This window comes from Haliotis asinina, chromosome 16 (genome assembly GCF_037392515.1).
Source record: "Haliotis asinina isolate JCU_RB_2024 chromosome 16, JCU_Hal_asi_v2, whole genome shotgun sequence".
In the NCBI taxonomy this organism is placed as follows: Eukaryota; Metazoa; Mollusca; class Gastropoda; order Lepetellida; family Haliotidae; genus Haliotis; species Haliotis asinina.
The window spans coordinates 12,404,133-12,419,449 of record NC_090295.1 but is presented as its reverse complement, the minus strand read 5'-3'; the positions used below and the strand labels follow the sequence as shown (position 1 = coordinate 12,419,449).

The 15,317-nt window shown below is 41.6% G+C and overlaps 1 protein-coding gene across 1 annotated transcript; it reads right to left on the bottom strand.

Moving 5' to 3' along the window:
- Window positions 1-82: 82 nt before the first annotated feature.
- On the bottom strand, window positions 83-15,041 carry LOC137268217 (sialin-like). The gene is made up of 11 exons (XM_067802757.1): window positions 15,008-15,041; window positions 13,387-13,637; window positions 12,658-12,891; window positions 9,771-9,858; window positions 8,386-8,481; window positions 6,918-7,048; window positions 5,638-5,787; window positions 4,287-4,419; window positions 1,274-1,424; window positions 818-908; window positions 83-268 (listed from the first exon to the last, which is right to left on the bottom strand). The coding sequence occupies exons 1-11, from the start codon at window positions 15,039-15,041 to the stop codon at window positions 83-85; spliced, it is 1,545 nt and encodes a 514-aa protein (XP_067658858.1).
- Between the last annotated feature and the right edge of the window lie 276 nt (window positions 15,042-15,317).

Below are 15,317 nucleotides of genomic sequence, written 5' to 3'. Positions count from 1 at the left end.
AGTAGATAAGAAAAGTAAGGAACAATGAGGCAGTTTTTATTTCAACAAAATTATCTCCATAGTTCATGATAATATGTTTATATCATGGTCGCGATTTGGGGGAATACATGACACGGTAAGTGCTGGAGTGTTCTCCAGCTGCCCTGTCTCCGGCCTCTCTAGCCCAAGGCTGGACCTCCCCCTTAGCAAATGCTAGGAACATGATGGAACCCAGGACAGAAAACGCTGCACAGACGTAGAACACGTTCTGCCATTCCTCTGCCGTTTTCTGAACAAATGACAGACAAAAGATTAAAAACACAAACAAATGTTTCTTCGTATATCTACACATGTAAGACTTTTCTTCAATACTTGGGATGCGATGAGGTAGCTTATTCAGCGGGGTTCTGTTCCTCAAGTGGGAACAATGCAATAAGCTCAGTACTGGTGTCTTCCGCCGTGATATTGCAGGTACATTGCTAAAATCGGCGTAAAACCATTGAATTTCTTAAAAATAATAAAAATTAAAATTTAAAAAAAATTCATTATTTCATGTGTCTTAAAACTCGCACAACGTGAATAATAAGTGTGCACACTGAGTAAAAACGGCCTAACAACGACACCCGAGCAAGAAGAAAATTTTCACCCACCACACTCCAACCTTTCAAGTCCCAAACTATATTCCAAAGAGACCATTGTGATTTGATGCCTTAAAGTGGAGCATCATTCGCGGCCCACACGTGTTATTCCATGACAAGTCGAATAGCGACTCATGTCTTTTTGGAGGATACGGAAAGGGGCGAGTTATGACGAATGGTGGAGGATATGTATGACTTACATTTGGGGTTAACGCCCCTGCCACGAGCGGCGCAACCATTCCAGGAACTGTAGCAACAGTGTTCGTTATGCCATACAATACACCTGCGTGTCTGAAACAGTATACACATGAACAATAGACCTGTCTATAGACCAGTGACAGGTAGATGTCGTCTCCTGTTTGTTGTCCTGACCAGACAATCCAGTGATCAACACCATAAGCATTAAGGAATTTTAGTGAGATGACATGTCACGTTCGTTGTCTAACACTGCAGTCAAATATTCAAAGTACTTGAGGATAGATTGCTTTTATTTAATCTAATCTGGGTAAGACCTTTTGTGATCGTTAGGACAGCGTTCCTCTCTGAATCAGACCACGCGTTCAGTTTCCTCTTACTAAACGAAACCTCCTGACCTGTAATCATTTAATCACTGTTTTTCAGGTTCGTTCTTCAGCCAGTTCGTGACGTGTACCAACCTGGGAGCGATGTCAACATGGTTAACTGGAAACCCAGCCCTGGTGACTCCAGTACCACCGACAGCAAAGCACAACAGCACGACGGCGATATGTCGAGCTTCACACGTCACGAAGCTGGCACCGATAAGGAAGGATCCGATAGTCGAAAATGCTGAAACATTTAGCGTACATTGAACCATGTTTCCTTGATCATGGTGTCATATTGCATATCATGTACATTTACACTGCATAAACGGTTGATCCAAAACTGTGCGGTGTGCGTATGTGTGTGTGTGTGTGTGTGTGTGTGTGTGTGTGTGTGTGTGTGTGTGCGCGCGTGCGCGTGCGTGTCTATGAGGAAATGGGGGTTGGGGGGCGCACAGGGGGTGTTCTGAGGTTGACTAATGGTTAAAGCGTTCGCTCGTTACACTGAAGACCCGGGTTCGATTCCCCACATGGGTTCAAGTACATTTCTGATGTCTCCCGCCGTGATACTGCTGGTATATTGTGAAGGCAGCGAAAAACGATACTTCCTCCCTCACGAAACAAGGACTGCAGTGACGTAGGGCAACAGGTGCGGACTATACTGTTTCATATTAAAGTTAAAGAAACGCAATTTCCCCAAAATTTAAATCTCATGAAAGTAAGCGTTCATGTTTATGTCTTTTGTTTCAAAATTTGAGAAAAAACCAGAATTGAATTTCTTTAGTTATTGAGTACATTTTAATGCAAATTATGTGAAAGGCCGACCCTATTACAAACACACCTGGTCTCATCACTGATTGTTTCATTTCTAGAAACGTCACGACTAATTTGTACTTTAGGCTAAATGAAATCTTTCTGAAGGAATATTCTACAACGGGGCGATAACAGAGCAGATAATAAAACTGTGAGTGGTAAATTAAGCAAGGGCTTACGTCAGGGCTGAATTGACCAGAAGCAGTTAAATAGAGAATATTATCTGTCAAAGCACCAAGCCATAGCACGGCCGCCGATCGCGGGAAACCCAGATGACGGGGTAGAAAAGTGGTTAAAGCGTTCGCTCGCCACGTCGAAGACCTGGGTTCGCTTCCCCTAAATGGGTACAATGTATGAAGTCCTGTTCTTGTGTCTTGCCGGAGTAAAACGACCCAAAACCTTTCTCAGTCACTTCCGGAAAATACCAAACAATGTATTGTCGACCCACTTTGTCCCAATAATTTCAGGGAACACTAGGTATTGTGTCACGCTGTCTGAAACACTGAGACTAAATTCCTCACTCACTCACTCACTCACTCACTCACTCTCACTCTGGTGTTTGTTTTCGGTGTAAAGATATGTCCAGTTGATGCAGCTTACACCATTACTGTATGGTAGGTCTGAAACGTTATACCGCGGAAAATACTAGAACTTCCGTATTTCGCCTTCGATTCGGTACACAGTAATGCAGCCCCAAAATCGGTTTTCTCAACGTCATTTTATGAAATTTTAAACCTTTAAGTGTATAGAAATCTAACCATTTTGTCAAAATATATGTATTTCTTTGCTCGGGGGCCGCGTTTTACCGTGGTAAAGGAGGACTGTTTCACTCCTTCTAGAAGGGTGGAGTCAACTGAAGGCCTTGTACAACAATACGAAACGTACGTTGGTAAAGGAGGACTGTTTCACCCCTGCTAGAAGGGTGGAGTCAACTGAAGGCCTTGTACCGCAATAAGAACCGTACGGTGGTAAAGGAGGTCTGTTTCACCCCTGCTAGAAAGGTGGAGTCAACTGAAGGCCTTGTACCGCAATACGAACCGTACGGTGGTAAAAGAGGACTGTTTCATCCCTGCTAGAAGGGTGGAGTCAACTGAAGGCCTTGTACCGCAATACGAACCGTACGGTGGTAAGGGAGGACTGTTTCACCCCTGCTAGAAGGATGGAGTCAACTGAAGGCCTTGTACAACAATACGAACCGTACGGTGGTAAAGGAGGACTGTTTCATCCCTGCTAGAAGGGTGGAGTCAACTGAAGGCCTTGTACAACAATACGAAACGTACGGTGGTAAAGGAGGACTGTTTCACCCCTGCTAGAAGGGTGGAGTCAACTGAAGGCCTTGTACAACAATACGAAACGTACGGTGGTAACAGAGGACTGTTTCATCCCTGCTAGAAGGGTGGAGTCAACTGAAGGCCTTGTACAACAATACGAAACGTACGGTGGTAACAGAGGACTGTTTCATCCTTGCTAGAAGGGTGGAGTCAACTGAAGGCCTTGTACCGCAATACGAACCGTACGGTGGTAAAGGAGGACTGTTTCACCCCTGCTAGAAGGATGGAGTCAACTGAAGGCCTTGTACAACAATACGAACCGTACGGTGGTAAAGGAGGACTGTTTCATCCCTGCTAGAAGGGTGGAGTCAACTGAAGGCCTTGTACAACAATACGAAACGTACGGTGGTAAAGGAGGACTGTTTCACCCCTGCTAGAAGGGTGGAGTCAACTGAAGGCCTTGTACAACAATACGAAACGTACGGTGGTAACAGAGGACTGTTTCATCCCTGCTAGAAGGGTGGAGTCAACTGAAGGCCTTGTACAACAATACGAAACGTACGGTGGTAACAGAGGACTGTTTCATCCTTGCTAGAAGGGTGGAGTCAACTGAAGGCCTTGTACAACAATACGAAACGTACGGTGGTAAAGGAGGACTGTTTCATCCCTGCTGGAAGGGTGGTCAACTGAAGGCCTTGTACCACAATGCGAACCGTACGGTGGTAAAGGAGGACTGTTTCACCCCTGCTAGAAGGGTGGAGTCAACTGAAGGCCTTGTACAACAATACGAAACGTACGTTGGTAAAGGAGGACTGTTTCACCCCTGCTAGAAGGGTGGAGTCAACTGAAGGCCTTGTACAACAATACGAAACGTACGGTGGTAAAGGAGGTCTGTTTCACCCCTGCTAGAAGGGTGGAGTCAACTGAAGGCCTTGTACCGCAATACGAACCGTACGGTGGTAAAGGCGAACTGTTTCACCCCTGCTATACGGCATAATGCAATCAAATGGAACTGGGTCACTTACCCACGACCACCATGATCTTCCTGACGGTAACTGTAGCCAGACCCGCTCTTGACCGCAGGCTATCTGCAACTTGACCTGCTATAATGCTGATGAAGGCAGCACACAGGTATGGTACAGCGGACAGGCTCCCATTCTGAGGGAAATAGTCACATGATTGTGGGTCTTTCTGTGTTGCTTGTTTACACCATGTTTCTTGGTTTACAACAACAAGTAGAAAATATTTCAACTTGCTTATCCTAATTGTTTATCCCTTTTGAAAACCTCTTTGCATATTTGTGTTATCGGACCGAAACGAAATTGTTTTCGCGATATTGATCTGACTACATCCGCATGATAGAAAATATTACCTCTTGCTCAATTGTTTATCCTTGGTGTGAACCTTTTTCTAAACTTTTGTGTATTTCTTTAACTGGACCTTAGGGACTCCATTCTTCAAGAAATCTATAATAGTTGTTCACTGGTCACGAGGGGCCCATGGGTTGAGGGCGAGGGGAACATAAACAAACTTGGAGGGTACAACAACCTATGGGTCCCGAGGGACCAGTGAACAATGCATTTATCTTAGAGAACATCTCAATGTTAATTTTGAAATGTTTGAAGCGTGGGTATCGGATCGTACACTTCAGCCAACCTCCGGGAATTAAATGATTGAATTTTGCATGCTGCTGTTTTACCCGTAGGAATTGTCTTAGTAAAGTCACCGTGATGTAACTCCCCTTCTTAATATTCACTTGGTCTACATTTGAACGTTTTGTCAAAATTTATTCATTGGAATGGAAGGCAAATCTTTTCGTAGCCATCGCAGATTTTGCAGAATTATCTCCCTTCGATCAATTTGCATTCGCAAAACTTCGAATGCTGCTCGAGATAAAGAAGTACTACCACGAAGTACCGAATATTACAGCTTGCGTGTGTTAATCCTGTCCTGCACAGGACGATGAAAAATAAGGTTAACCCATACAAAGACTCAGGAATGTTTTCAAATCCTTTTATGGTGGACATGCAGTCCAATGCTGAACGTTTATGGGACTATTTTGACTTGAACAATTCGGTACTGATCAATTTCAGGCAAACTGTTGATCTGCCTTTGCATGCGTTTGTGACCAATCTGCACATTGTAACAGGATATGCTGAACTACGGGCAAACATTCGGTGTCATCACTGTTTGATAGTAGTTTATAAACACCTGCACACGATTCTGATATACTCAGGGAAAGAAATAAGGGATCACATGAAAGGACTGACTGAACTCAAAGCAAAGGTCTCGTATAATTTTTTTTTTTGGAAGTTGTATAGAAGTCTAAAACCAAGAGTTATATTCAGCGATTCTAACTATTTTTTTCCACAATACCTGTTTAATGTCAAAGTTGAGCACTTCCTTCATGAAGGTGGGCAGCCCCGTTAGCAGTGTGTAGTTCGACCAGTTGTGGCATACATGTGTCACAACGATTGCCCAAACAGGGGCAGACGTGAAAATAGCACGCCAGGGTGTGGATGTATTCTAGAAAAAGACAAGCTTTTTGTAAGAAAGTCATAATTGTCAATTATGCACCCATGGTTACATTTATCCGTGGAATAGAATGTGTGTCACTCCCGACGGTGATATGTCAAATGAAAGTATTAAAAGAAAGTTTCCACAAGCGAATCGTCATGAAATTGTCCGGAATACCGAGATCCAGAATACTGGTACTGATAATGGAAAAAAGCACAAAATTAAAGACAGTACTTCGTGGTAAAATTAATATTTTTAATAATATGAGTTATTGCCATATATTAATATGCCAATAACTCATATGCCCTCTTGTTATTATTCTCAGATGCTGAACCCTTGAAGATCCGGATTAGGAGTGATCTTCAGCAACTCGTCTGTTCATCTGATATCTGACCCGTGAAGGTCCCAGGGTAGACTAGGCCTTCAGCAACCCATGCTTGCCATAAAAGGCGACTATGCTTGTCGTAAGAGGCGACTAACGGGATCGGGTGGTCAGGCGTGCTGACCAAGTTGACACATGTCAGCGGTTCCCAGTTGCGTAGATCCATGTTCATGCTGTTGATCACTGGATTGTTTGGTTCAGATCCGATTATTGACAGACCGCCACCATATAACTGGACTATTGCTGAATGCGACGTAAGCCTAAATTCGCTCGCTCACCAGTGACGTGTCACAGGTTGTTGTACAAGTTGATCCACTACCAATACCAATATAAATGAATAGTCGCCTGAGTGTGGTGTAAAAATATACACTTATCTTAGATGTGGAAAAGTATCTGTTTTGAAAAGAATAAAGTTTTCAGGAAATTTTGTTGGTTTAACATGAAGGAATCTTCAAACAGGTTGTAAGGATGAGTATTTTACGCACAAGTCTGTATGCTATACTACCATTTAGATAAGTTAATTGTTGCAATGAGACAACCATGAGCCCAAGTCAGAGCAGGTATAGTGCATTCTGCTGCTTTCATTACGGACTTAAACGCAGTGCAATGGTGGATTCCATGACATGGCTTCCAAGAGATTCGGACGTAGCTAAATGCCAATGGCGTCTCTGATCCAGATTCGACCATTTACAGGCGAGCACTACATATCTGTGGCACTAATGATTAAGATGTAAAGTATCTAACAAAATATCCTTACCTGCACATTTGTTTTGTAACCGATCTCTGTTTCAATGTATTCCAGCTCGGCATTTGATATACGAGAACTGTCTCTCGGAGAGTCTGCCGTCAGCAGGAACCATAACACTACCCACGCGAGGGTTCCCACACCTGCAATTGACCACAAAGAAGAACGTTTGATGGTGTCAAGGTATTGTTTGCACTTACTTAGCAATTTTTCATTAAAGGAGTTTAAAAGGCCATTCACAATAGCTTTCAAATTGCATCAATGTGCTACCCACAATTATATAATCCAAGAATTGGTAAAGGTATACAATGAAGGCTCCTGCGTCGTTTCAGCGGGAAGAAGCGATGAATTTCGCTTTTAACTTTAACATAGAGTGTACTATGAAAGTACTTCATGAGACCAGGGAAGCAATTTGGCGTTATATATTTTGTGGCCTAATCGTTGCATTATTTAATGATTTCTGGCTCAAGATATAATTAAACCATCATTATTTACATGCTAATAAAAATGATCAGCAAGTGGTTCAACGTGTATGCTCAAAACTATACTCTTTTTCATGGGCATTTCTTGTCATGGAAGATTATTTCAAATTTAAATTATATCAAAACATGTAGTAGGTATGAAAGTGAAAGAATTTATAGTATAATCTGTAGGTGAGGCCATCTCAGGTTTACGTTTTGTCCCTGCACAGTGTTTAAGTAGCTTTCGCTCTAGATAATATGCTATAGGCGCTTAAAGGACGGACTGTGACATAGTGGTTAAAGTGTTCGCTTATTACGTCGAGTACATGAGTTCGAATCCAAGTAGGGGTTGCGTTATTTGAAACCAGTTTGCGGTGTACTGGGACTACTTGGATGTTACTAAAAAAGGCCAGATATTAAGTCAGTCAATCAGTCAGGACTTAGAGACTTCAATATAACTAAATCAGCAATATATCGAATTATGGTGACAGTTTAAGCTTACATGACATACCACTCTAGTATCAGCGACACAGTCGTTCTGCTTTCCACTCACGATCCGTGAAGTTCCGGGGTAGAACAGACCTTCAGCAACCCTTAATGCATGCCATTAAAGCCGACTATGCTTGTCGTATGAGGCGACTAACGGGATTGGGTGGTCAGGCTTGCTGGCTTGGAAGTCATCAGTTCCCAATTGCGGAGATCGATGCTCATGCTGTTGATCACTGGATTGTCTGGTACAGACCCGATTATTTGAGGCCCGCGCCTTTTAGCTGGAATATTGCTGAAAGCGGCGTAAAACTACACTCACTCACGTACCCATATTCGTTGTAAAATTTACACTGTTCCATTTCCCAATCGTCTTCATGTTCGACTGATGTAAACTGCGACCATGGTGAACGCAGATCGATGCTCATGATGTTGATCACTGGATCGTCTGGTCCAGACTCCATTATTTACAGACCACTCCCATATAGCTGGAATATTTGCTGACTGTGGCGTAAAACTACTCACTTACTCACCAAACACGTAAAATATTGAGCCCCATCCGTTGTCAAATCCGTATGCACACAGGTATCCTGATAAAGCAAAACCAGCTATCGTCCCCAACGCAGGCCCTGTGGAGAAAGGTAACAGATAAATACATCCTTCAAACAAATCCTGGGGAAACGCAGGTCATTGTGATATAAGACAACTTTATAAGGCCCCCACAAAAAAAAACAATTCTGAACGTGATACCATAAGGGACCGTTCTTAACCTACGGCTAGAGGCGTGATAATGATTTTAGAGGTGGGGCGGGGGAATAACCCATTTTGTTTTGGGGAGGTAGGGAGGTCATCAATTCTGTACATATATACTGGTTGGGGCTTGTGTCGGCAATTTTGTGCATAATGTTTTTAAGAATAATGAGATAAATGTTATTTCTTTTATAACGTGACAAATTCCATCATATCTTTCGAGACACACACGAACAAAGTCACGCTTTTGCTATGGAATGCCGTTAGCCGCATGCTGTAAATTTTCCTCAGTTATGGGCTCAGTATAAATTTCATAAACGTAGAAATTTGGAGGACATTTCCATAATGTAACAGCCAGTGATAACATGATGGCCGACTGCGACTTTCAGGTTAAGAATTGCCTTGCTTTTCTAAGTATCTGTGCCCAACCTTTTGCGGACCAAAAATTCAATTTGACAGTTTGAAACAGCATGTTAACTCAGCTGCATTTTTAACATATAAAAGCACAAACGTTAGTATTCTATTCACCAAACATAAACTGTCGTCTATGTTTAAATTTAATATCAGTTTCAGTTCATTCTGGGAAGAGTATTTAACTCTAACTTAAGTCAAAACTCAGAGTTTTTTTCGAGAAATCGAGACCTGGTAACACTACGCTTTTGGTACAGCCTCATTTGCACTCGTCACGGGGCTAGCATTTTGTTGAAACATCCCGAATGGGTTGAACCTATTTCAGAGGACCTGCTTCGCCATTGAACACCTTTACATAACTGAACACTGTTTTAAACCCCGTTTGCCCGGTACACAATCTCTCGCATATCTAAGAACTCGTAACTCTCCTCTAGCATTCGAACCTCCTTTACGGTAACATAGGAGGTACGAATACTATGGGAAAACTTACGGGATCTCAGGCTTACGAGAATTTTTAAACGGAACCCAAGAATGTTGCCAGTTAACAAACAGAATTATATGCGGAACAACAACAAAAACCGCAAGTCTGGCTTTTTGTCCAGTTTTCAAATACAAGACGTAAACATAAATCTTACTTTTATGAGATTTCAATTTTTCGAAACTTGTGTTTCTTGTGCTGTTCAGTATATGTTCAGAATCTGGACCAGTACGAGGGGTTTGGGTAAAGTTACTGTTACATTGCAAAATGTCCACATACCTGCCATGCAGAAAGTAATCAGCTTGCTTCTCTCCAGAGGAGGCGCCCAGCGTCCCCACATGGACTGCATATTGGGGAAGGTGACCCCCTGCCAAAAAAAACCCCCCAGATATTGCGAATTACCAATGATCTTTTGGTTAATATGAACACGCTGCATCCTATAGTAATGTGGGACTGTAGTGTAGCCAGTAGGTTTAAGCGATGGCCAGGGCCCCGTTCCTTAAGGTGATCGTAGCGCTATGTTAAAAGTGTGGGAGTTACGATCAATTTGGCGCTACGGTCGCGTTGATGAACGGGGCCCAGGAGTTGACCCCTCACATGGGATCAGCCTGTGAAGCTTAAGCGCTGGAAGCAGTTTTTCTGTATCATTATAACGTATACAATTACAAATAGCATGTGTCGAAATGACCCACCTCGGCCTAACTGGGTGTTTAGTGGAATGCGTAATAATAGGGTATTTAGGAAAGCATGTTTACTCGTAAAATCTAGCAAAAATTACAAATAGCTGCTGAAAACAATAGGTCAGACTCTAGATAACAATTACCTTCTACACACCTGGCATGAAATGTTTGTGCTGCCAACAGACACAAGGGGCATCTTAAAGACGTTTTATGGGGTTTTCTTCATATGTGTTGAATATGTCTAATCCATTGATTAACATCTTACGCGTTTTTCTGTCAGAATGTTTATGCTGAGATATGTAAAGGAGTATGATACCCATAGAATAGCTTACATATTAGCCATCATATCCAAAGTCTCAAAATATATAGGTGGCATGACCATCCGAAGATCGACAGGACTGGATACTATTTGTTATGACTTGTCGTTTACTTCCCCAGTTTAATCCCCCTAAAGGATTATCTTGTCTTTGCTGATATCACTATCCCCCAGTCCGTTCCCAACCACCGTCTGCGAAACCCGCCGTGGTCTTGCTTTTGAGACATCACCTCCAACCAGTTATTTATAGTGATAGTGAGTGTCCATGGTAGGCACATCCTTAATAGTTTGTGTTTTAGTATTTTATTAAGTTATTCCTTTTTACGTCAGCTATCATTTTTAATGAAAGCTAAGTGTGTTTTCAAAAGGGACATTTAAGAAGTGTCCTTTGTAATACAATATCATCGCACCCTACTCTGCAGTGTAGTTTGCGTACAGCCATTGGTCTGTCCAAAATAAGTCTCTTTGAACTTAAAAATCCGGCATGGCTCATATCTGTCCTCAGTAAAGTCTTTTAATTACATGTCCTATCTCCCTGTCACTACGACTGTAGTTAGACCGAACGTAGTTTAACATATCAGCTACATGAAGTGTAAACACAAACGCGAAAACATTTTATCCCCCCGGCATGTAATGTGGGTGGATATAGTCGACGCCTCGTCCGTCCGTCCGTCCGTCCTTCCGTAATCATTTTGTTTCCGGAGCATAACTCAGAAACCGTTCAATACTTTTAGACCAAATTTGATAGATATAGTAGTCTCAGCCTATGGTTGTGCCTTTTGCTATTTACAGATTTTTGGCATTTATATATTTTTTGTTCCATGGAACATTTTGGTGTTAGTCTTATGGTGGGGTGGGCTTCGTTTCCGGTGCAGAACTGAAAACCAGTTCAATATTTTTCTGCAAAGCTTGGTAGAACCTAAAGTGGTGCCTTTTGCTATGTACAAGTCTTTGTGATTTATTATTTTCTCGGTTTCCATGGAAACGTTTCGGACATAGTCTCAAAAGTGAGATGTGTGTTTCATTTCAAAACAACTCAAAACAGTTTCAACTCAAAAACCGTTCAACATTGTTCTGCAAAACTTGGTAGATATATCAGTCAGAACCTGAAGTGATGCCTTTTGGTTTTTAAAGATTTTTGTGATGCATTATTTTCTCGGTTTCCATGGAAACGTTTCGGACATAGTCTCAAAAGTGAGATGTGTGTTTCATTTCCGGTGCAGAACTCAAAAACCGTTCAACATTTTTCTGCAAAACTTGGTAGATATATCAGTCAGAACCTGAAGTGATGCCTTTTGGTTTTTAAAGGTTTTTGTGATGCATTATTTTCTTGGTTTCAATGGAAACGTTTCGGACTTAGTCTCAAAATGGAGGGATGGGCTTCGTTCCCAGAGCACAACTCGAAAACCATTTCATATCTTTCAACAGATCTTGGCAGATATATGAGACAGATCTTGAAATTGTGACTTTGCTGGTTACAGATATATAGCATTTATAATTTTCATGATTTCCATGGAAACAATTCAAACTTAGTCTGAAAAAACAATGAGTAACTCTCAGATTATTTGTCCTTTCAAACATGTTGGGGCCGGGGGGATATGTCATCTTTTGATAACTCTTGTTTTCCTATTTCCGACAGTACTTTAATAATCCTACTGTGATTGATATTGCTCGATTGCTGCTAAACAGAACTTTCTTTTATTCAGGAGTATGTAGCCCACCGGCCCATAATACATAGCATTGTATGAGTTATTTTGCAGCCAATAGACGGCTTTTATGCAGTTCATTTGCCTGAAAGACATACATTGCAAGATTTCTTAATCCCATTGGGTTGTCTACAGACATCAATGCATTGTATTTAAACAGAGTAGGAGGGTTATAATAATACTGAGGAATATACAGAAAAGAATATTCACTCACTATAGCAAGATACAGATATGACATTCATTTGAATGCACAATTTGATATATGGCATAAACAAACTGGTGTTAAAAACAGATGGCCTTCGTTCATTTTATGCTTTAGATAAATGCATATAGTAGAAATACTCACAGATAACTTAAACAAAGACCCCCATATCAATGGGCAAGAGCATATTATTTCGAAGAGCGTTAACGCACTCATACGCACACGCACACGACATGTATACTGTTTTGTACTCTATACCTACCGCCGAAAGTCCAACCAGGAAGCGAAGCACATACACAAAGGCCAGGCTGGTCCTTGCTGCAACAGGGGTTAAGATTGTGAACAGCCCAAGCAGGAAGAAGGCCAGCCCCCAGACCCTCCTGCCTCCGTATCTCCCAGCCAGCCACCCCCCGGGGATTTGCATGATGATATACCCGTAGAAATACATAGCCAGGACCCGTGATCGGGTGGGTTTGTCCCAGTCAAACTCGCCCTTCTGCAAGCACACAAACAAGAAAAATACGCATTGACTGAACATTACATGTATCCAAGCAATATCGTTCTCTTTTCCTTAACTTCAGGGGTATCGCAAAATTAAGAAAAAATCATTCACCGGTAATTCGTTATTTTGAGCCTAGTGGCATCGAATTTGTCTGGCGATCGGTACTGACTGGACTTTTGTTATTATTACTTTCTTTTTAATTTCTTTTTTTTTATCCACGATTGGGGGGGTGGGGGGGAGGGGGGGGGGGGTTGGGGGGCGTTGGGAGGAGCGGATGTGGTATGGCGAACCCTAAAGTGTCTGCTGTGTTTTGGTGTTTTGTAATCACCCCTTGAGATAGTAATGAAAACTTAACTCAAAATAATTCTGTCTACGTATGAGATATAGTGCTCTAAGCGAAACTGTTTTAACTTTTGCTCATAGAAGCCAGGATGTAGAATCCCCTTACTGCAAAAACATAATAGTATAATGCAAGGAGATTCATGTTACCGTGGCTGCACTAGACGTTGATGTGTCCTGCTTTGAGCATGTGTCATCTTCAACATGGTTTTCAGGAAGTGCTTGATTTGGCCATGACACGTCGTCGCCAAGCCGTGTTTGATTGGACGACAGACTCCCGTTTCCTGATCTGACCATACAGATGATAGCAACACTCATGTTGACCCGTGTCGCGTACAGGAAGAACATCCCAAAGAAGCTTATGTAAGCCAGGATCCATCTTCGTGAGCAGATACATGGCACTGAAACATTCAACATACGTTCAACCAAGACAATTTTGGTCCACAAAATATGAAAGAATAGTTTCCAGATACATGAATGACAATTTAACTTGAGAAACACAGATTATTGAACAAATAAGGATCAATTATTATTGATTTAGAGGCCTTCACTGAAGAGCTTTAGGTTATTTAAAGCTTAGATCAATGACACGTGCTGTTCTTGTAGATTTAAATAATGGGGTAAATTGTGGTAAAAGACGTTTTCTGCAGATAATCGTGTGGTCAGACGCGCTGACTTGGTTGACACATGTCATCGGTTCCCAATTGCACAGATCGATGCTCATGATGTTGGTCACTGGATTGTCTGGTCCAGACTCGATTATTTTCAGACCACCACCATATCGATGGAATATTGCTGAGTGCGGCGTAAAACTAAAACTCACTCACTCACTCATGTTTGATCTTAAACGACAAATTTTGTCGAATAGGTGTTTCGATACCCTAGTCCATTGTTTGGCAAGCGTAGGAAGGATAATATAAGGATAATATCTTTGCTGGTTTATTATCTTTACTCTTTCTGTCAACAAAATCACATTACATTATGGTAGAACGCCCGACTTCACATCACAAGGTATGTTGTACACAATAGCACACATTACTTTGAAGTTTTTCGTTCGTCAATCAAGACAATTGCTAGTTCCTCGTTGATACTGACAACATCAATGTCATTACATTAAATTGTTACAATCCAAACATTTGCGTAAACTCTTGCGAATGTTTCCGGACTTCTTAAACTTATGTTCATGCTGTTGATCACTCGAGTATTTACAGACTGCTGCCATGTAACTGGAATATTGCTGAGTGCGGCTTTAAGCGAACAACCCAGTGAATTTGAGTACAGCGTCAACCACTAAACGAACAAAATCATGTTAGTTGTATACAAGGCAACATCATACGATACAGAATGTGCAACAGCTCAAATTAAAACCACCCAGATATAGACTTTTTTATTTCATTTTAGACCGATGAATTGCTCACGAACACAAGCTCTCGTAATTGCGGCTATGAGGGTTGCACGTGTGAAAATGAAATTTCACGGCACAGGCTTGATGAAGTACCTGACTGTTCTACCAGCAAGTGGTTCCCACTGTTAAAAAATAGCGAAATGTGACAGCAAAATAATGATCATATGTTAGAGAACGTTTCTTTTCGGGTATCAAAATTATGTGAAAAATCATCAGAGGTGGTCTGTCAAATCACGTGATTGCAAAAATATTGTTGAAATTATAAGATTTTGTGCCAGAGAGCAGTTTAATGGTCTCAAATGAAATCAGACGAAATGTACCAGTCCTGATTTAAAATGGATTCGAACTCATCAATTAAAAGACAGCACTTACCCCCTCTGGACGCCTCCTTTCTGTACATCTTGAATACTATCGTGAAGAAATTCAAGCAATATATTGACACTTCTGAACCAAGCTCCCCTTACGTTGAGCTACGGAGTAATTATGCCTTGACACGTCTGAATTTCTCCTGACCGTTCCAACGTTTCATACCTATTAAGTTGGGTAGGGAGATATATATTTGGGCGTCATGAGGGCCAATAAGTTGTGCATCCTTGTAATGTATATCAAACATTGTTTCAAAATAAATATGCACACGAGTAATCTGTAATGTTTGTAGAATATACATTTTCCATAA